Genomic DNA, 22,351 nt, shown 5'->3' on the forward strand with positions numbered 1-22,351 from the left:
TTGACAATAAATTCATAGATGATTATTGAAAGCAACAGAATGTTTGTTCGTGAATATATGAGCACACATTTTGAAGCAAAAGTTCACTAATCACTTAGTGAAGTAAAGGAATACTAGTGATATCCAAAAATGGTTATCATCAATAGGGGTGAAGAATTTCAACCAACAGTGGAAATGCGTCAGCTGATATGCGTCAATAGCTAGCTAGAAGAATACTGCATAACGATGTGTTCATCTACCAACATGATGATTGGTTAACAATGATCGTATGGCTTTATGAATTTTGATCGTCTAACTGATCACACTTTGAACCATCCTATCAGAAAGAAACAAACTAGCACTTAAAAATCTATATATACTCAACAAGATCTAACAAGAATTATTATCGTTTTGGACAATATGATCAGGTGAGTGTTGACTGCACAGTTGAGACAAATGAGCGTGTTATATGAATTTCAATGTGATCTAATGAGATAACGTTGTTTTGTTCATCTGAACAATTTCAGATATACTTTTTCATCTGGCCAGTTCACACTGCTCAGTTTGGTCATCGTAATAATTTCAACATTTTTTGATTGTCATGAAATTTGTGAGAATTCTGGACTAGCGACTTATAGCAAATTAATTTTTGGAAACGACTCACATGAATACGTAAGTAATCAGTCAGGTCCTAATACACATATTCAGTCTCACTATTACTACTATTTCCAGACAATCCGCCGTAATCAGCCTTCTCCAGTTGTAGATGAACAGTTTGTAAAATTGGCTGCTGACGAGGTGAGTTGACGTCAGTTTGTAATGAAGGTATTAATTCATATGTTTGTATATTTTCAGGAAGTCCCTCTGAAATTCTCGTTTAAATTCTATGGCACAAACGTCAGTGTACTAAAGATTCACAGTTATGGTAAGAGAATGATTTTCTTCGAACACAAATTGTTACTGAGTTTTGCTTATTCACACGGTTCATACAATTCAGTTTAGTCTCCAGTTTATTTCAAAGTGTTTCCTTCATTCGCTGCAGATTGTCAATCAAATTACATATTTTCATTCAATAAACACAGGTACAATAGAAATGAAAATAGAAAATGGATTGGGAACGATTTACACTGACTTAGAAAAGGGTGGTGTGCCTGAATATCAGATTTCGAATGAGAGTGAGTTATTTAATCATCCATTGATATTTCGTCTTGTTGTTCATTTCTCACTTTCTTTTTGCGTAAACGATTCATTACTTTACTTGGTTATTTCGTGAAAACCCAGCAGTACACAGTGATTATTTTGTTTCTATGATTCGGTAGCCTAAAATGTGTTCACAACACGTATTATTGTCCAATGAAAACGTGGAATAAAACAGTGATTTACTTTCGAAATAGGCACTAATTGATTGAGCATAGATAACAGATCTAATGATGCAGTCACTCAAGTGAAAACCACCTGCTCTACTGTCTGTTCAAACTACCACAAAACAGGTATCTCACCACTATGACACTTCGTGGTAGATTCAATGAATTGAATCTAACTACAGCTACAACAATAAGCCATGTTGTGTGGGAAGTCAGTTTGCATCATTGAAGCACGTGAACTTTCATGTTATGTGCGATGTCCTCTAAATCTTTACTGTCACTTACTTAGTTCTTAAACGTTTAGTGTCTCTCGTCACATTTTCTTGATTATCATATTCGTATAATCATGAAGTTAGAACTCATGCGCTTTCTTAAACATCTAGTCAACGAACAACCATTGACAACCTGCTAATACAACATGATTGATTCGAACCAGAACACCTAGAACATAAAAACGAAGTTAATTCACTCACTCAGTTATCGTGATTAATGACATTGGAGTAGCATTTCTGCATAATAGCTAGGTAAATAGAGAAAACATTGGAATAACAGGATCTCGGAAAATAATTTCGTATGTGCATTGTCGGTAGGATATCAACGGTATCTTAGTTAAGCAAAATGTGTTAGAACCGACGTTCTAGAAGTAAAATATTTTTCTCAGTTGTCGACATTGAAATGTTCATCTCGTCGTTGAAATAATAATAATAATGATAAGGATCCTTCAAACTCTCATTTACTTGAACTGGTTTATTTAAACGTTGAAAAGAAGATGATAGCTGGTGTCCAAACTCATTCTGTGTTGAAATGCATGTTTTTTAAAAGGGGCGGGTATTCGTAATGCAAATACTTAAACACAACTTATTTTTCCTTTCGCTATTTCAGAGGAATTATTAGCTGTCCGAAGCATTTTTCACCGAAACATTGATGGTAAAAGTATGTATTCATTAAATGATTGTTTGAAAACATGTGACATATTAACACTTACACCATCATTAACTGTAATTACTCTCACGTTTTCCAATCGGCACGCGTAACTGAATTCTTTTCAAAAATTGACTGAAGTTATAAAGCGTGAACATTCTGAAAAATTAGACGGAAACTCTATATGGAATCCACGGATTGTTTGAACACATTGATTGAGACATGAAGAACAGTTGAAATCAGCACGAACATACTAGATTTGACGAGTAATAGATAGATTATTGTGGATAAATCAAGTCACAGTCTCATTCCACTTGTGGACAGACGAATACAGAGATTCATCTTCGTTGACATACTTTAAAGAAACATGATGAGAAGTCTGTTTATAAAAATAGGTACATCTGTGTGCATTGCAAAGCCATTTCTGTGAACATCTCATTCATTCAAACATTTACTCAATACACAGTCATACTTATATATTATTCTTTCAAATTATGAGATTGTTAAGACGATATATATAAGGCTATTCAATTCTCATCTTTAACAAATATTGTGATCAGAGTCATCTGATCGACTGATTTACCAATGTGTTACACAAACAATTAAATTGCCAAGTTCTCTTTGTGAACAAACAGTCAACGGCTCACGTCATATGTACTTAAAGTCGATTGTTTCATGAGTAATTATAGATAATATTGCGTCAATGCGAATATATATCCACAAGCATCAGATCTAATTAGAAGCTTGAAGATTTATTGTTTCAATATGAAAATAAGCGTGTAGCATACCCTAGACAAATAAGCATTTGACATTCATCTTGAAAGATGCATTCTTGTTTCATTTACATAATCCTCTTACTTACTTAATTATCTAAACCTGTTACTCCTCGTGGAAAGCACACGTCGCTCAACAGCACACTCCATCTAAACCTGTCCTCAGCAATCCTTTCCACATATTTCCAGTTGTTATTCATCCTTTTCATATGTGCTTAGGGATTGCCTCGTGATGCAGTTTGATGATTTGCGTAATCCGTATGTCCTATCCTCGTGATGCAGTTTGATGATTTGCGTAATGTATGTCTTATCCTAACTTCCTCTACAGATGGATGCTGGTTTGTTCTCTGCCACAGAAGGTTGTTGCTGATGGTATCCAGTCAATGGATGTTAAGTATCCTGCGTAGACAGCTATTTATAAATACTTGAACCTTTTGATGGCAGTTGTAGTAGTTCTCGAAGTTTCAGCTGCGTACAGTAGAACTGCCTTGACGTTCGTATTGAAGATTGTGAATTTGATATGAACTGATGGACAGTTGTTTTGAGCTCCATATGTTGTTCAATTGTATAAATGCGGTCCTTGCTCTGCCAATCCTCGCATTCACGTCTGCATCTGAACCTCCTTGTTCATCGATGATGCTTCTCAGGTACATGAAAGATTCCACATCTTAGAGAGATTCTTCGCGAAGTATGATTGAGTGGTTGTCCTCGGTGTTGCATTTGACGATGTTGGATTTTTCCTTGTGTATACTGAGATCTACTGATACAGAGACTGCTGCTACACTGGCTGTCTTCATCTGAATCTGTTCGTGTGTATGCGACAGGAATTCTAGGTGATCTGCGAAGTCCAAATCGTCTAATTTATTCTGAGCTGTTCATTCCATGCCATGTTTTCCTCAGATGCCGAGGTCTCCATAATCCAGTCGACCACCAGAAGAATGAGGAAGGGAGAGAGTATACAGTCTTGTTTGACTCCGGTTCTTACTTGGAATGCATCTGTCAGCTGTCCTCCATGCACCAATTTGCACTGTAGTCCGTCTGGTGAGTTCCAAATAATATTGATAATCTTCTCAGGAACTGAGGATTGTCGAAGAACGTCCTCCTGTCTTCTCTGTCAAATGCCTTTTCATAATCAATGAAGTTGATGTACAGTGTCGAGTTTCACTCAAATAATTGTTCGACGATGATCCGTAGTGTCTCAATTTGGTCTGTGCACGATCGATCCTTACGGAATCCAGGCTGTTGATCTCGAAGTCGGGTGTCTACTGCGTCTTTCATCCGGTTCAGCAACACTCTGTTAGAGACTTTCCCTGGTACTGACAGTAGTGTGATGCATATGTAGTCCTCACATTTGCTCACATCTCCTTTCTTTCGTATCTTGATGAGTTACCTTTCTTTTCACTTACTTCAATATATGACTTCAATTGTTCAGCTGGTATATTGTCAGGTCCTGCTGCTTTCCCGCTCTTGATTTGTCTGATAGTCATTCTGATTTCTTCGGTCGTTGGTGGGGTGACATTTATAGGTAGGTGGATTCAATATAGCTGGTCTATTCAACAGTTCCTCAATGTACTCTATCTATCTACTCCTCGATTCCTGAATCTTGATGATTGTCTTTTCTTCTTTGTCCGGTCTCTTTGGTTTAGAATATTTCCCTGCAAGTTTCTTCGTTGTATCGAATAGTTGTTTCATATTTCCTTCTTCTGCAGCTCTCTTCCATGTCGTTGCTAGTTCTTCCTAGTATTTCTACTTGTCGGCTTTAATGCTCTTCTTCACTTGCTTTTTTGCTTCTGTGTACTCAACTTGTGTCTTGACTATCTCTGCTCGTGTTCGGCTGTTATTAGTTGCTGTGTTCTTGTTCTTCCTTCCTTCAAAATTGTCTAGTGTTTCTATAGAGATGCTTGCTGCCGCCTCCTGACACCTCTTAACACGTTGACGCTAGTGCTTCTTTGATAACTTTCCAGCTCCAGTTTTAAATTTGCCACAACGAGGTAGTCTGGTGATCTGAAGTTCTGTCAGCTCCCCTCATGCTTCTCACATCTTCCATTGTCCTTAGGATTTTTTGTTGAGGCGAATATGATCTATCTGGTTCTCTGTGGTGTGATGCGGTGAGATCCATGTAGCTTTGTGGAAATATTGTGCCAACTATGACCAATTTGTTGAATGCATATAGATTTGCAATTCTTTCTCCAGTTTCGTTTCTCTCTCCCAGTCAATCCATGTCGTCTCACGATATCTTCATATCGGGTGTTGTGTATTCCGACTACCGCGTTTAGATCTCCCATTAGGATGATGAGGTTTCGTCTTTAGCACTTCGCTATGATTGATTGCAGCTTATCGTAGAATTGATCTTTATCGTCGTCGTTGCTATCATCGGTGGGTGCATATGATTGAAAAGCATTCATCGTGATCCCGTTCTTATTTGTGTTGAACGATGCTTTGGTGATCCTGAGTCCGTGAGATTCCCATCCTACAAGTGCATTTCGTGCTACTTTGAACAGCATTAGTGTGTGAAGCGTTTTCATGTTCGTGACTAAATTTGCTCAACCCTCCTTCTTTATCCGATCTTGGGAACGTAAGTAATTGTAGGAGAGCTAAAGGTATAATTGCATGACGTTCAGCAGACTATATTTACTTCGAATTCAACTAAAGAAATCATTTGGGATAACGCGGTAAATATCTGCCTAAATCTGATCACTGTGTGGGTAGACACATACAATGTCACATCTGACAATAACATGTTCATCATAAATTCCTGAAATTTTAAATAACGACGGTCTTCTTGTTGCAGATGTTGAATTGAAGGTGTTAAATCTCATACATCCGAGCGGGAAGATATCTGTTTATTATGAGAACGTAAGTCGCACAGTTAAATGTCACAGTTGTTTTGTTTCACGTCCTTCAGATTATTACACTATTTAATGCAATTCAATACAGTCGAATGCATTGATGTACATTGAAGACGACAGAAAGAGATCAACATTTGTTCATGTGCATACAGACTATATGATGCCATTAACAATCCTTTTGTGACACACTTTATTCTAGCACTTTTATAAAAGAGTGAATGGTAAGGAGTCACCTGAAGATATTCTGGTGTCTTCGCGCCGACTAAGTACAAACAGTGTACGTCAGGGTACAACTTTTATGAACAAGAACATGAGTGAGAGCAATCGAATATATTTGATAGGAAATTACAGAACTTGTTAATAAAATCTAACAATCATATAGTAAATGCTTAATTTGCAAAATGTCCACCAATTGTCTTAAAATAACTCAGACTGCATTGTTCTTGCATTTTCATACAAATTGCATTCTGTTTTCAATCTTTACTGCTCGATCTCCTTGTCTCTCTGGTGCCAGACATTCTGTTCCTGCCTAAAGTCATATAATTCTTATATGGATATAAGTAGCTCACACCACACTACAAAGGAACAATTAAATATTGTCAAGCTTCGGTACGTCTTCTGAAGATCAGATGTTTGAAGAGTCCACTCTTGAATGTGTGTAACTGTTCTAATGCCAGAATTTATTAATTCACCCATTCGGAATACAGGCAGCCAGGATGGGCTTTTAAGATGAAAGGTGTCATGTGTGTTAAACTGAATCAGTCTTTATTGTTTCGAGGTAATCAGAACACATTATGGAAAGCATTCTCTTTGGAAACAAGCACTAATGGATGGAAGTGAGCACATCAACACAACCACACCACATGACTACACATTCACGTGCAGCAACATTTCAGTCATTCACAAGCACATTTCTATCAACCGACGTGGATATTCATCTCACATTATACCACCTCAGTCCATGATAGATAGATAGATCGTTTATCTAACTTCTCTGAAGTTGACAAATGAGGTGAGTCAGAATATGTTTTTAGACTAGATGGAACATAGTTTTAAGGAAACTGAGACGATCAGCATGCTTACTGTGAGTATGATAATTTGTCTTTGTATAAGATTATGTGAATGACGACACATTACTTCAATGGTTGGTTGATTTTGTGATAGGTGTTAGTGTGTTGACAGATCTTGACTCAGACATTCATTACAACTTTTCAGGTTTCTGAGGAAATCAGGGAAAATGAATTGGAATCGGTCGTTAACCGTCAATTCCTGTGTCAAGTAGGAGGTAACAAATGTCATTTATATTCTGATTTACACTGAAATACATGAACAACCATCTGTTAGACTAATGTTACATTCTTTTTGTAACTTATTTTCTGTATATCAACACATGTCATGTCACATGAGATAAAGCGTCATTGGATATTTGGAGGAATATTTCGCATATGTTTACCGATTGACTGATCCAGATAGGGATATATGAACAACGAAATTAGGTAGATGATACAGCCATTATTTTATTCACTTACTCATTCACTGTTCAATTCGTCAAACCTGTAGTCCCTATTCTTCTACTACTCAATACAAAAGGAAGCATATTTTGTCAAACAGGACTCATAGTTGTTTTACACAATGCTGAAACTTCACGCTACGCTTAAATGGTGGTTGAAAGATGAAGCTGAGTTCCAAGGCAAGCGTTTAGTGTAAGTGATTAGGTTGGATGCAGTCTTTATTGATTGACTATGAGAAAGTGCATTAAACATTTGGTCAAGAGTTACCTGATGATCTGTTGCAATGTGATGCTGAGTCGTTTCACAGTAAACATCAATGTTGATAATTTGTGAAATTATTGCTAACGAGTTAAACATATTTTTTAAAGATGTTGCACTGACACGCGTATAACACAAATCAGAAACTTAACGACATCATTTTTCATTTACTGGTTAGACGATGATCACTTTCGAAACCAAAATTCATTTAAAGCATATTTCGTGAGGATGCTGTTTGACCATCATTGTATTCATGATAAGATATTAAACTGTTTTTTATTTTGATTGCTCCTTATACGTGCAAGCACGTTGTTATACTTAAAATGGAAATCAATATTTTAAGTGTCTTTTTCTGTAAATCTTATTTGAACAAGCACCGATATCCGCTGTTATTGGTGTTCCTCGAAAGTGGATCAAAACTAAAACTTTGGTCGAGTATGAAGTTGCCGGGGGTATGTTCAACCTTATTTTATCAGAGTTGACTATTCTCACACTTGGTTGCACAATTTCTATTTCATAAAATTGAAGAGTTCATGTATAATTTTGATCAGTTATAAAATGATATTTAACCATCAATCTCAACTCTAGTCACATCAAACGTCTATTCACTGTTGAATATTTAAAATGATTGGAGACACATTTTGAACCACGACAAATGTCATCACTTTGATGAAATTTACTTAGACAAAATGCCACAAAACGATAGATCTGATGATATAAGTCTGTCAGTTAATTTTGCATTGACTTGACAGTGTCATTTATTTTTTTCATTTGGATCAAATGATAGTGAATTTCCACGAGGTGTCGGAATCGCGGAAACGCTATGGAATTTTAAATATGTTGAATGCAATAGCATAATTTCCAAAATCTTTACTTTATCCTACTCGACCGGTAAATTGAAGGTGTATACAAGTTACTTGTCAGATTTTAATTTATCACTGTCAGGAGATATTAATACAGTATCAAATATACTAACGATTTTCATGGAATTAATACGTTTTCTTTTTCGTGAGTACTTACAGTGAATAACCACGAACATTGTCCAGTTCATCATGTTAGACTGTTGAAATAACATTTCGACAACTGAGAGAATCATTCCATAATCTATTGTTCAGATCGACGTCAATATTCGTTGAATAAAGTATTATCTATTATGGATGACTTTTCATGAATTAACTAGACTGATGTGCGATCTGAAAGCACACAGGATATATAGTATGGCCATATAGTTTGAAACTTTCCACCACAGTAGATTGACTGAAGTCTGTTCAAGAAAAACGTCAACGATCAATTGATAAACAACGTTACTTTCCTCTGTTTTGTTCGATTGAATTCACATTATTGAAAATGTATTTTCTGTCTTTGAACAACTGACTTTCTTGCACCGATTTCCAAGTGGTCTGTTTGAGTGAGTTTTCAACTTTATTGACCACTTTTCATATTAAGGCGTGGTATACAACCCATCTTTCAGTCATAAAACTGACATCATGGAATGAAATTCGACAAACATTAAGTGCAATACGCCTTACTCAATGCTGTGACAGCACAGTATGTACATTCCTGAAAGTTCACAGTCAATGAAATCCACGAAATTTGCTCGTCAAAACTCATCGTTCATTATTGAACGTAGTTTTGTTCAACATCAACATCATGTCGTGAAATGTGAATGACATTGAAAGTGCACTGAATTTTGCATTGCGCAATATGATGACAAACTCACAGTGAATGAAATAGTCACTCAACTGCGAAATTACCATAATATCATTGAGTTATAGTTACATGTTTTTTTTAATTCACCAATGTTTTCTTCGATAACGTGTAATGCGATCACCTTATTGTTTTCACCAAAGATTGTCCGAACCACAAGTCGATTAAAGCATGTCGAGACGCAAAAATCTTGAACACACCGTGTATGTGGTGTGAACAAGGCAATATGTGCATTACCAGTAATGATAACGGCACTCACAACTTCAAAGTCAATGGTTGCCAGAATAAAGTAAGTAATCGGTAGGCTTCACAGTTTGTATTCAGTATCAGCATATTTGTAAATCTATTTACTCGGAAGAACATTTCACTGCATTGTTTAACGCTAATGTCTGTAAACATCAATTTCTCAGCTCATAGAATGTGAACAGATTTCCGCTGTCCAATATGAAACCGTAAATCTACGGAAACTATTGAAACATATCGATGAAAATAGTTTAAATGATAAAGCGTAATCTGTTGAAAATCGTGTAGCATGATTGAGTGATTAGTTCAAGTTCCCAAAACTCTCATAGTTCAAGTTCAGAATAAGTATTTCTGATTCCTTGTTGAGAAATGTGTATCCTGTATGAACTGCATCAATAAAACAGACAGTTATACGTTTGTTGATTAATATTTAGATTGTGATAAGATATGACATCCAGGAAACAAATTTCATCACACAAATATTAGTCGTTTGTTGATTGTAGGATAATGTGTACTTATCACATTGACTGTCAAATCGGTAGCAGATATCTTAAATCAATACTCATTGATCACACAGTACAGAAGTAAATTATGTAACTATTAGTTGAATTCACTTGTGTCAACAATACTGAAAATACTGTATATTGAATGATGAAATATTTAATATTTGGTTATATTGCCACTGTTTCATCCTTCTGAAGAGCTCGATTGTCGACGTTTCTGGAGAACCAGCACTTATCGAAGAAAAAGAAGAAACAACTCCAACAATAAGTGAAGCTGACTTAAGAAACGAAATGAGGCAAACTACTGAAAACACTGAAACTCATTTGGTAAATATTCGATATTGAGTAATTATTGTACTGTTTTGCTTTTTCAGAATGTGACTACAGATACGACAGAGGATGAAGAGCAAAAGAGGTCTCGCAATTACTCGTATATTATCGTACCGGTTGTTGTCACATTCATTGTCGTATGCAGTGGATGTGTCATAGGGTTATGGTTTTACAGAAAGAAGAGAAGTATGGTGGAGAAGATTTGTAGCTCAGGTGGATGATTTTGATGGAGTTTTGTTTTGAGCTGGATGGTTTGGTCGTGGAGCTTTCATCGTTCTTCTGAACGACATCATCAGCACAAACTTCAGATTGAAGTCTGAAGTTTGTGCTGATGATGTCGTTCAGAAGAACGATGAAAGCTCCACGACCAAACCATCCAGCTCAGAGAACAAAACTCCATCAAAAAGAAGAGAAGTATGCCATGATTCGCACAAACGCCTTCTTATTTGTTGTTTTCATCAAGCTGACTCTGTTATTTTCCTTTTTCATTCTATTGAAAACACTTTCGATTATGTTAGTCACTTCAATGAATTGCTGATTGTTTCATGGAAATACACACAACATTCATGATTGTTTGTAGAATATAAAATATGGTTTTCTGTATTTATGTGATTGTTTTCATTCGGTGCAAACTGATTAGTTTTACAAGAGTTTACAGCATTCCACTTGTGAATTAACAGTATCGTGTATACGTGATTATGTGACAATTGTAATCAACAATGAATCCGTTGTGAATGTCCAGTTTGATGAAGTCTCACCACTGAAAAATATCATTTGAAATTGTCGATGTTCGTTGTTTGAAACTGAAATGTCAGAATACCGCATCAACATTTAACGAGGCACCTCATTCCTCCGTTATTCGATTATTCACTGTTTAGTAAAAGCTTGATGACAGACTATTGTTAATTAGGTGTTATGAATGCTGATTATGAAAAAATTCTAGAGGATTCAGCTGATACTCAAGTAATAATGAGGAAAGATATAGGTTCAATAAATTAGTAACAGTCCTGTCGTAGTATCGCTAAATAAGGTGATATAGTTTAAAAAACGGCACACTGTAGTGTTAATAATCTATTCAAATATCATGGAATTATGCGACAACATTCTACAAAGATTGCATTGGTTGTTATAATGTTCTCAATAATGTTAGTGACTGAAAAATGATCAGTCTTTTCATTTTATATGTGCATCGCGTGCGAGTAACCTCGTTATTGCTATTAGTTCGCAAATAACATAAGCGGAGTTGGATGGCGGCCATCAGTGGAATCCAGGACGCGTGTCTCTTCATCCCATTTGGGACTCGTCAGCTGGCTACACCTGTATCACAGAGTTGGTGTGTCACTGTGGTACTCGGACTCAGTATTGTTTACTTCGAAAATCGTCGCGTCATCCCCTAAGCTACTCAGCACGGATAACCACTCACTTCTACACACAGCTCCGATACACCATAATTAGGTGAACACGGATTAATAAATGTTTGTCCTGTCGCAAACTGCATTCTCGGAACTCATATCTTCTTCATGATCCTGAATGCTTAAATTGTGACAAAATTGGATACATTATGTCGGTATATTAGACTTATGCATCACACTACTGTCAGTACCAGGGAAAGTCTTTAACAGAATGTTGCTGAACCGGATGAAAGACTCAGTAGACGCCCAACTTCGAGATCAACAGCCTGGATTCCGTAAGGATCGATCGTGCACAGACCAAATTGAGACACTACGGGTCATCGTCGAACAGTCAGTTGAGTGGGACTCGTCACTGTATATCAACTTTATTGATTATGAAAAGGCATTTGATCGTGTGGATAAGAGGACTTTATGGAAACTTCTTCGACACTACGGAGTTCCTGAGAAGATTATCAATATTATCCGGATCTCACCAGACGGACTACAGTGCAAATCGGTGCATGGAGGACAGCTGACAGATGCATTCCAATTAAGGACCGGAGTCAGACAAGGCTGTTCACTCTCTCCCTTCCTCATTCTTCTGGTGGTCGACTGGATTATCGAGACCTCGACATATGAGTGAAAACATGGCATGGAATGAACAGCTCAGAATAAATTAGACGATTTGGACTTCGCAGATCACCTAGTCCTCCTATCGCATACACACGAACAAATGCAGCAGTCTCTGTATCAGTAGATCTCAGTATACACAAGGAAAAATCCAACATCGTCAAATGCAACACCGAGGACAACCACTCAATCATACTTCGTGAAGAATCTCTCTAAGATGTAGAATCTTTCATGTACCTGAGAAGCATCATCGATGAACAAGGAGGTTCAGATGCAGACGTGAAGGCGAGGATTGGCAGAGCAAGGACCGCATTTATACAATTGAACAACATATGGAGCTCAAAACAACTGTCCATCAGTTCATATCAAATTCACAATCTTCAATACGAACGTCAAGGCAGTTCTACTGTACGCAGCTGAAACTTCGAGAACTACTACAACTTTCATCAAGAAGGTGGAAGTAATTATAAATAGTTGTCTACGCAGGATACTCAACATCCATTGGCTGGATACCATCAGCAACATTCTTCTGTGGTAGAGAGCAAACCAGTCTCCAGCTGAAGAGGAAGTTAGGAAACGACGATGGAAATGGATAGGACATACATCACGTGAATAATCAAACTGCATCATGAGGCAAGCCTTAACTTGGAATCCTGAAGTGAAACGTAAAATCGGAATTCCAAAGAACACATTACGTTGTGAAATATAAGCACATATGAAAAGGATGAATAACAACTGGTAAGAAGTGGAAAGGATTGCCGAGAACAGGTTTAGATGGAGTGTGCTGGTGAGCGACCTGTGCTCTCCTCGAGGAGTACGAGCCGTAGGTAAGTAGCCGTTCATTGTGGCCGATCCAAATACTAATTCCCTCTTTTCGGTTTAAGTTGTTCTCCAGCCATATTCCATGAAATGATCTGTGATGTAGTCAGTGATGTAAAAGGCGTTGACATTTTTTCAATTGATTTATATATTTTCGGTTCTCATAAAATATATCATGATCAATGACTTACTATTTCCTCAAGTCGTCTGCTTGAAAAAGCATTTGCAGTGTATTCAAATAATTGTTCATTTCATATATCTGGTATTGAGCGTCTTGGATATTAGGCTGATGTCAATAGTTATTGACAAGACATGAAGCGACAAGTTTCACTTACAGCTTACCGATCCCCAAAATATCCGACACAATTACGCACACTACTAGGTGCTTTTCGTTGCTGTTCGCTTTTTATATCCGATTTTCTTTATCGTAAAATCTCACTACGTCGAGACTTGAGATATGTACTATGGACTATGCATACATACTGTGAATGTACACAGAATAATCGATAACAGACTGTTACGGACACATATGCGGCAAAAATATTTGTGTACGGAATAGTGGACAGATAATATCAAGCATAAGTTTACTCTGACTGTAAAATACTCTCCAAACATTGCTATTCTATGATGAAATTGTTGCTATGTTAACCGCTGAAATCCACTTCATGTGATGACTAAGGACTGGTTTCAAGATGGATTCCATGGAGTTCTAGTGAGAAGCTGTGATCAGTGCATTTCATCCATGTGTGTTGTAATGCACTTACTCACTGAAGGCAATAGTGGACAGTCGCACAATACCGTGGATTAGTTGAAATTAGACATTAAAACCATTGGATGCCGGCTGACTCAATGGTCTACAGGTTAAGTGTTCGCACGTGAGACCGATGATGCTGGATTCGAATCTCACTGCTGGTGAGTTCCGTACTGTGACGAGACGACCGATTGACGATTCCAGGTTCTCAATGGTTGTCTAACATTCATCGATTCCTGATCTCAATCAAAAATGTGACAATCTCCATAGCTCCACACTTAAAACTTTTGAACTGATCAAATTATTTACCATCATACAATAGTTATTCACCACTTTGATTTCAGTCAATACTCCTAATATGTCATTCTCTTGATTTTAGAGAAGGTGAAAACCAAATGATTCTATGAGTAAACGACCACTCAACTCACTCGAAATTTGATGGCCAATGGTCATAGTGTTCGTTCATAGTTAGAGTGAGACTTTCTATGCATCGACAGTCAAATGAATTGTTTTCACTTCATTTTATATTTAGAAAAGTATCAATGTTTTGTGAGATGAGAAATTCACTCATTTTACTTCCGTGAATGTATGTAGGTGAAGGTCAGTCACATAAGCACATCATTGGAATGCGATAAATTCTATTCTAATTAAGATTCCTATTACGCCCACCATACAGCATACAGTAAAGAGAATACCATATTGTTTGATTAACGAGGTGAAATGAAGTGGTAGACAACAACAAACTATAATCAATGATGTTTCTAAAGACATTTGAGTTCAACAGAAATATGCTCATTAACTAAATGCTCAAATAATTTACACAGAGAATAGAAAATAGTAAATTTTACTTTGAAGATTGTATAGAAAATAACAGAAATGATAGACGTTGGTGTTTTGTGTGTATTCGATCAGGTAAATCGGACAGAATTCTCAGTTTATCAAATCTTATTCTTACTTGCAAACTATTTGAAAGTCAGTGGTGTTTGTATAAACTAATTGTTCCTTTATACTTGGTCTTAAAATTGCTGACCAGAAAATATCATTTACATCATACGAATTCAGCATTGCGAAATATGCAAGATCATCATTTGGAGTATTATGTATCCACTTCATGAATGTCGAAATTGTTTGGAAGTCACGAGGTATATGTCTCAAATGTTGCTTTAATGAGAAGATACAACATGGCAGTTCTCGAATTAAGTGAAGCACATTGAATGTATGCTGTGCAGAAAATAATTAGATTCGAGAAATTCGCTGTTGTACTCTGATGATGAGTGAAAAAGTGAATAATACGTTCAGCTCTGTCATTACTGACCCTTGTGTTTTCTCCGGTACACTAATATATTTTTGCATTCACTGATATGCATTATATGTTATCTTAGTGAATGGAATCATGTCATCGATATATAGTTTTTATTACTGAACATGAACTCCCTTAATACTCAGTGGAATTCAATGAATACTGAATAAAATAATTTATAAACTTGAAATGTTTATTAAACCTAATCATCAAGTTTCAGTGGACATTAATGTGGACTTATACTATGAAGAGAATTTGATAATCATTCTATGAGATTAGTTTACTATTCCAATCAACAGGATTTCCATGGATATCAATGACTGATCTAACACTCAGGTGAATTCTTATCAAGCCTTAGTGAATAAGTTATATGATTACATAAGCCTTCTACTACTTACACTGATGATAGTACTAATAAGAAGAACCAATAGTCATGTGGTAACAGACCACATATTAGTGGTACAGTTTCATGTACCACTGAATATAATTGTAATGCTGATGAGCCGTTCATTCAACTACATATTGTAATACACGAGAATGGAAAATGTTTATGATTGTCGACAGCATTTTGAAGTGCAGAATTCACCTTCACAATACGAAGGATTACTCTTTGCAAATATAATCAAAACATAAATAGTCTTAGTTTCTTTCACTGAAATTACCATTCGTTTTCGAAAGTGTAGACTGTTATTCATTCATCAATAATTAATTCATTATCACAATTGATTGATCACTGGATGGTGATCAATGTCATGTGTGTCAAGTCCTTATAATTGGTGCAGGTCGAATGCTATCGAACACGTTCCCATGTGGCCACCAGTCTAGATGACTCGACAGTGCGTGCACTTTTGTGAGATTCGATAGTGGTTGAGTGACACGGGATCGAATACGTCAAGGAGCATCAGTTTCCTCAAGATTACAGGTACACTTTGTTGACGAGTGCCAAGTAGCACGAAACCCGGATCCAGGGTTTCCTGTCGACTACCTACAACCACCATCTAACTAATCCATTGTATTTAGCGTAGACTAAATATACCTTGGACAAATAGAATTGATGTGACTTTGTTCACAAGTTATAATTCCACATTCGACAATGATGGAATCATCAGATAGAATTAATTTGATTGAAGTAATATTCAAATGTAAAAATGTAAATTTAGACATCCATTCAAAGGAGTTTGTGCCAATATTAATTTAATCAACCAAATAGAAACAATGAATCATTGACAATAAATTCATAGATGATTATTGAAAGCAACAGAATGTTTGTTCGTGAATATATGAGCACACATTTTGAAGCAAAAGTTCACTAATCACTTAGTGAAGTAAAGGAATACTAGTGATATCCAAAAATGGTTATCATCAATAGGGGTGAAGAATTTCAACCAACAGTGGAAATGCGTCAGCTGATATGCGTCAATAGCTAGCTAGAAGAATACTGCATAACGATGTGTTCATCTACCAACATGATGATTGGTTAACAATGATCGTATGGCTTTATGAATTTTGATCGTCTAACTGATCACACTTTGAACCATCCTATCAGAAAGAAACAAACTAGCACTTAAAAATCTATATATACTCAACAAGATCTAACAAGAATTATTATCGTTTTGGACAATATGATCAGGTGAGTGTTGACTGCACAGTTGAGACAAATGAGCGTGTTATATGAATTTCAATGTGATCTAATGAGATAACGTTGTTTTGTTCATCTGAACAATTTCAGATATACTTTTTCATCTGGCCAGTTCATACTGCTCAGTTTGGTCATCGTAATAATTTCAACATTTTTTGATTGTCATGAAATTTGTGAGAATTCTGGACTAGCGACTTATAGCAAATTAATTTTTGGAAACGACTCACATGAATACGTAAGTAATCAGTCAGGTCCTAATACACATATTCAGTCTCACTATTACTACTATTTCCAGACAATCCGCCGTAATCAGCCTTCTCCAGTTGTAGATGAACAGTTTGTAAAATTGGCTGCTGACGAGGTGAGTTGACGTCAGTTTGTAATGAAGGTATTAATTCATATGTTTGTATATTTTCAGGAAGTCCCTCTGAAATTCTCGTTTAAATTCTATGGCACAAACGTCAGTGTACTAAAGATTCACAGTTATGGTAAGAGAATGATTTTCTTCGAACACAAATTGTTACTGAGTTTTGCTTATTCACACGGTTCATACAATTCAGTTTAGTCTCCAGTTTATTTCAAAGTGTTTCCTTCATTCGCTGCAGATTGTCAATCAAATTACATATTTTCATTCAATAAACACAGGTACAATAGAAATGAAAATAGAAAATGGATTGGGAACGATTTACACTGACTTAGAAAAGGGTGGTGTGCCTGAATATCAGATTTCGAATGAGAGTGAGTTATTTAATCATCCATTGATATTTCGTCTTGTTGTTCATTTCTCACTTTCTTTTTGCGTAAACGATTCATTACTTTACTTGGTTATTTCGTGAAAACCCAGCAGTACACAGTGATTATTTTGTTTCTATGATTCGGTAGCCTAAAATGTGTTCACAACACGTATTATTGTCCAATGAAAACGTGGAATAAAACAGTGATTTACTTTCGAAATAGGCACTAATTGATTGAGCATAGATAACAGATCTAATGATGCAGTCACTCAAGTGAAAACCACCTGCTCTACTGTCTGTTCAAACTACCACAAAACAGGTATCTCACCACTATGACACTTCGTGGTAGATTCAATGAATTGAATCTAACTACAGCTACAACAATAAGCCATGTTGTGTGGGAAGTCAGTTTGCATCATTGAAGCACGTGAACTTTCATGTTATGTGCGATGTCCTCTAAATCTTTACTGTCACTTACTTAGTTCTTAAACGTTTAGTGTCTCTCGTCACATTTTCTTGATTATCATATTCGTATAATCATGAAGTTAGAACTCATGCGCTTTCTTAAACATCTAGTCAACGAACAACCATTGACAACCTGCTAATACAACATGATTGATTCGAACCAGAACACCTAGAACATAAAAACGAAGTTAATTCACTCACTCAGTTATCGTGATTAATGATATTGGAGTAGCATTTCTGCATAATAGCTAGGTAAATAGAGAAAACATTGGAATAACAGGATCTCGGAAAATAATTTCGTATGTGCATTGTCGGTAGGATATCAACGGTATCTTAGTTAAGCAAAATGTGTTAGAACCGACGTTCTAGAAGTAAAATATTTTTCTCAGTTGTCGACATTGAAATGTTCATCTCGTCGTTGAAATAATAATAATAATGATAAGGATCCTTCAAACTCTCATTTACTTGAACTGGTTTATTTAAACGTTGAAAAGAAGATGATAGCTGGTGTCCAAACTCATTCTGTGTTGAAATGCATGTTTTTAAAAGGGGCGGGTATTCGTAATGCAAATACTTAAACACAACTTATTTTTCCTTTCGCTATTTCAGAGGAATTATTAGCTGTCCGAAGCATTTTTCACCGAAACATTGATGGTAAAAGTATGTATTCATTAAATGATTGTTTGAAAACATGTGACATATTAACACTTACACCATCATTAACTGTAATTACTCTCACGTTTTCCAATCGGCACGCGTAACTGAATTCTTTTCAAAAATTGACTGAAGTTATAAAGCGTGAACATTCTGAAAAATTAGACGGAAACTCTATATGGAATCCACGGATTGTTTGAACACATTGATTGAGACCTGAAGAACAGTTGAAATCAGCACGAACATACTAGATTTGACGAGTAATAGATAGATTATTGTGGATAAATCAAGTCACAGTCTCATTCCACTTGTGGACAGACGAATACAGAGATTCATCTTCGTTGACATACTTTAAAGAAACATGATGAGAAGTCTGTTTATAAAAATAGGTACATCTGTGTGCATTGCAAAGCCATTTCTGTGAACATCTCATTCATTCAAACATTTACTCAATACACAGTCATACTTATATATTATTCTTTCAAATTATGAGATTGTTAAGACGATATATATAAGGCTATTCAATTCTCATCTTTAACAAATATTGTGATCAGAGTCATCTGATCGACTGATTTACCAATGTGTTACACAAACAATTAAATTGCCAAGTTCTCTTTGTGAACAAACAGTCAACGGCTCACGTCATGTGTACTTAAAGTCGATTGTTTCATGAGTAATTATAGATAATATTGCGTCAATGCGAATATATATCCACAAGCATCAGATCTAATTAGAAGCTTGAAGATTTATTGTTTCAATATGAAAATAAGCGTGTAGCATACCCTAGACAAATAAGCATTTGACATTCATCTTGAAAGATGCATTCTTGTTTCATTTACATAATCCTCTTACTTACTTAATTATCTAAACCTGTTACTCCTCGTGGAAAGCACACGTCGCTCAACAGCACACTCCATCTAAACCTGTCCTCAGCAATCCTTTCCACATATTTCCAGTTGTTATTCATCCTTTTCATATGTGCTTATATTTCGCAACGTAATGTGTTCTTTGGACTTCCGCTCTTCCGTTAGGGCTTGCCTCGTGATGCAGTTTGACGATTTGCGTAATGTATGTCTTATCCTAACTTCCTCTACAGATGGATGCTGGTTTGTTCTCTGCCACAGAAGGCTGTTGCTGATGGTATCCAGCCAATGGATGTTAAGTATCCTGCGTAGACAGCTATTTATAAATACTTGAACCTTTTGATGGCAGTTGTGATAGTTCTCGAAGTTTCAGCTGCGTACAGTAGAACTGCCTTGACGTTCGTATTGAAGATTGTGAATTTGATATGAACTGATGGACAGTTGTTTTGAGCTCCATATGTTGTTCAATTGTATAAATGCGGTCCTTGCTCTGCCAATCCTCGCCTTCACGTCTGCATCTGAACCTCCTTGTTCATCGATGATGCTTCTCAGGTACATGAAAGATTCCACATCTTAGAGAGATTCTTCGCGAAGTATGATTGAGTGGTTGTCCTCGGTGTTGCATTTGACGATGTTGGATTTTTCCTTGTGTATACTGAGATCTACTGATACAGAGACTGCTGCTACACTGGCTGTCTTCATCTGAATCTGTTCGTGTGTATGCGATAGGAATTCTAGGTGATCTGCGAAGTCCAAATCGTCTAATTTATTCTGAGCTGTTCATTCCATGCCATGTTTTCACTCATATGTCGAGGTCTCGATAATCCAGTCGACCACCAGAAGAATGAGGAAGGGAGATAGTATACAGTCTTGTTTGACTCCGGTCCTTACTTGGAATTCATCTGTCAGCTGTCCTCCATGCACCAATTTGCACTGTAGTCCGTCTGATGAGTTCCAAATAATATTGATAATCTTCTCAGGAACTGAGGATTGTCGAAGAACGTCCTCCTGTCTTCTCTGTCAAATGCCTTTTCATAATCAATGAAGTTGATGTACAGTGTCGAGTTTCACTCAAATAATTGTTCGACGATGATCCGTAGTGTCTCAATTTGGTCTGTGCACGATCGATCCTTACGGAATCCAGGCTGTTGATCTCGAAGTCGGGTGTCTACTGCGTCTTTCATCCGGTTCAGCAACACTCTGTTAGAGACTTTCCCTGGTACTGACAGTAGTGTGATGCATATGTAGTCCTCACATTTGCTCACATCTCCTTTCTTTCGTATCTTGATGAGTTACCTTTCTTTTCAGTCCGTCGGTATTTCGTCGTCCACCCAGTTCTTCTTCAATAGATGTTGGAGCATATTCGCAGTTACTTCAATATATGACTTCAATTGTTCAGCTGGTATATTGTCAGGTCCTGCTGCTTTCCCGCTCTTGATTTGTCTGATAGTCATTCTGATTTCTTCGGTCGTTGGTGGGGTGACATTTATAGGTAGGTGGATTCAATATAGCTGGTCTATTCAACAGTTCCTCAATGTACTCTATCTATCTACTCCTCGATTCCTGAATCTTGATGATTGTCTTTTCTTCTTTGTCCGGTCTCTTTGGTTTAGAATATTTCCCTGCAAGTTTCTTCGTTGTATCGAATAGTTGTTTCATATTTCCTTCTCTTGCAGCTCTCTCCCCTGTCGTTGCTAGTTCTTCCTAGTATTTCTACTTGTCGGCTTTAATGCTCTTCTTCACTTGCTTGTTTGCTTCTGTGTACTCAACTTGTGTCTTGACTATCTCTGCTCGTGTTCGGCTGTTATTAGTTGCTGTGTTCTTGTTCTTCCTTCCTTCAAAATTGTCTAGTGTTTCTATAGAGATGCTTGCTGCCGCCTCCTGACACCTCTTAACACGTTGACGCTAGTGCTTCTTTGATAACTTTCCAGCTCCAGTTTTAAATTTGCCACAACGAGGTAGTCTGGTGATCTGAAGTTCTGTCAGCTCCCCTCATGCTTCTCACATCTTCCATTGTCCTTAGGATTTTTTGTTTAGGCGAATATGATCTATCTGGTTCTCTGTGGTGTGATGCGGTGAGATCCATGTAGCTTTGTGGAAATATTGTGCCAACTATGACCAATTTGTTGAATGCATATAGATTTGCAAATCTTTCTCCAGTTTCGTTTCTCTCTCCCAGTCAATCCATGTCGTCTCACGATATCTTCATATGGGGTGTTGTGTATTCCGACTACCGCGTTTAGATCTCCCATTAGGATGATGAAGTTTCGTCTTTAGCACTTCGCTATGATTGATTGCAGCTTATCGTAGAACTGATCTTTATCGTCGTCGTTGCTATCATCGGTGGGTGCATATGATTGAAAAGCATTCATCGTGATCCCGTTCTTATTTGCGTTGAACGATGCTTTGATGATCCTGAGTCCGTGAGATTCCCATCCTACAAGTGCATTTCGTGCTACTTTGAACAGCATTAGTGCAACTCCCTGAGTGTGTGAAGCGTTTTCATGTTCGTGACTAAATTTGCTCAACCCTCCTTCTTTATCCGGTCTTGGGAACGTAAGTAATTGTAGGAGAGCTAAAGGTATAATTCGTCATGGGCTTTTAAGATGAAAGGTGTCATGTGTGTTAAACTGAATCAGTCTTTATTGTTTCGAGGTAATCAGAACA

The 22,351-nt window shown here is 36.8% G+C and overlaps 1 protein-coding gene across 1 annotated transcript; it reads left to right on the forward strand.

Annotated features, from left to right (window-relative positions):
- Window positions 1–399: 399 nt before the first annotated feature.
- On the forward strand, window positions 400–17,855 carry MS3_00010252 (uncharacterized protein; the record flags this gene model as incomplete). The annotated part of the gene is made up of 12 exons (XM_051218611.1): window positions 400–407; window positions 507–651; window positions 688–777; window positions 835–904; window positions 1,062–1,154; window positions 2,226–2,276; window positions 5,829–5,893; window positions 7,102–7,164; window positions 17,264–17,329; window positions 17,387–17,456; window positions 17,614–17,706; window positions 17,851–17,855. 12 exons carry the CDS (start codon window positions 400–402, stop codon window positions 17,853–17,855), a joined length of 819 nt encoding a protein of 272 aa, XP_051075573.1.
- Window positions 17,856–22,351: the final 4,496 nt, after the last annotated feature.

This window comes from Schistosoma haematobium, chromosome 1, assembly GCF_000699445.3.
Source record: "Schistosoma haematobium chromosome 1, whole genome shotgun sequence".
NCBI lineage: Eukaryota > Metazoa > Platyhelminthes > Trematoda > Strigeidida > Schistosomatidae > Schistosoma > Schistosoma haematobium.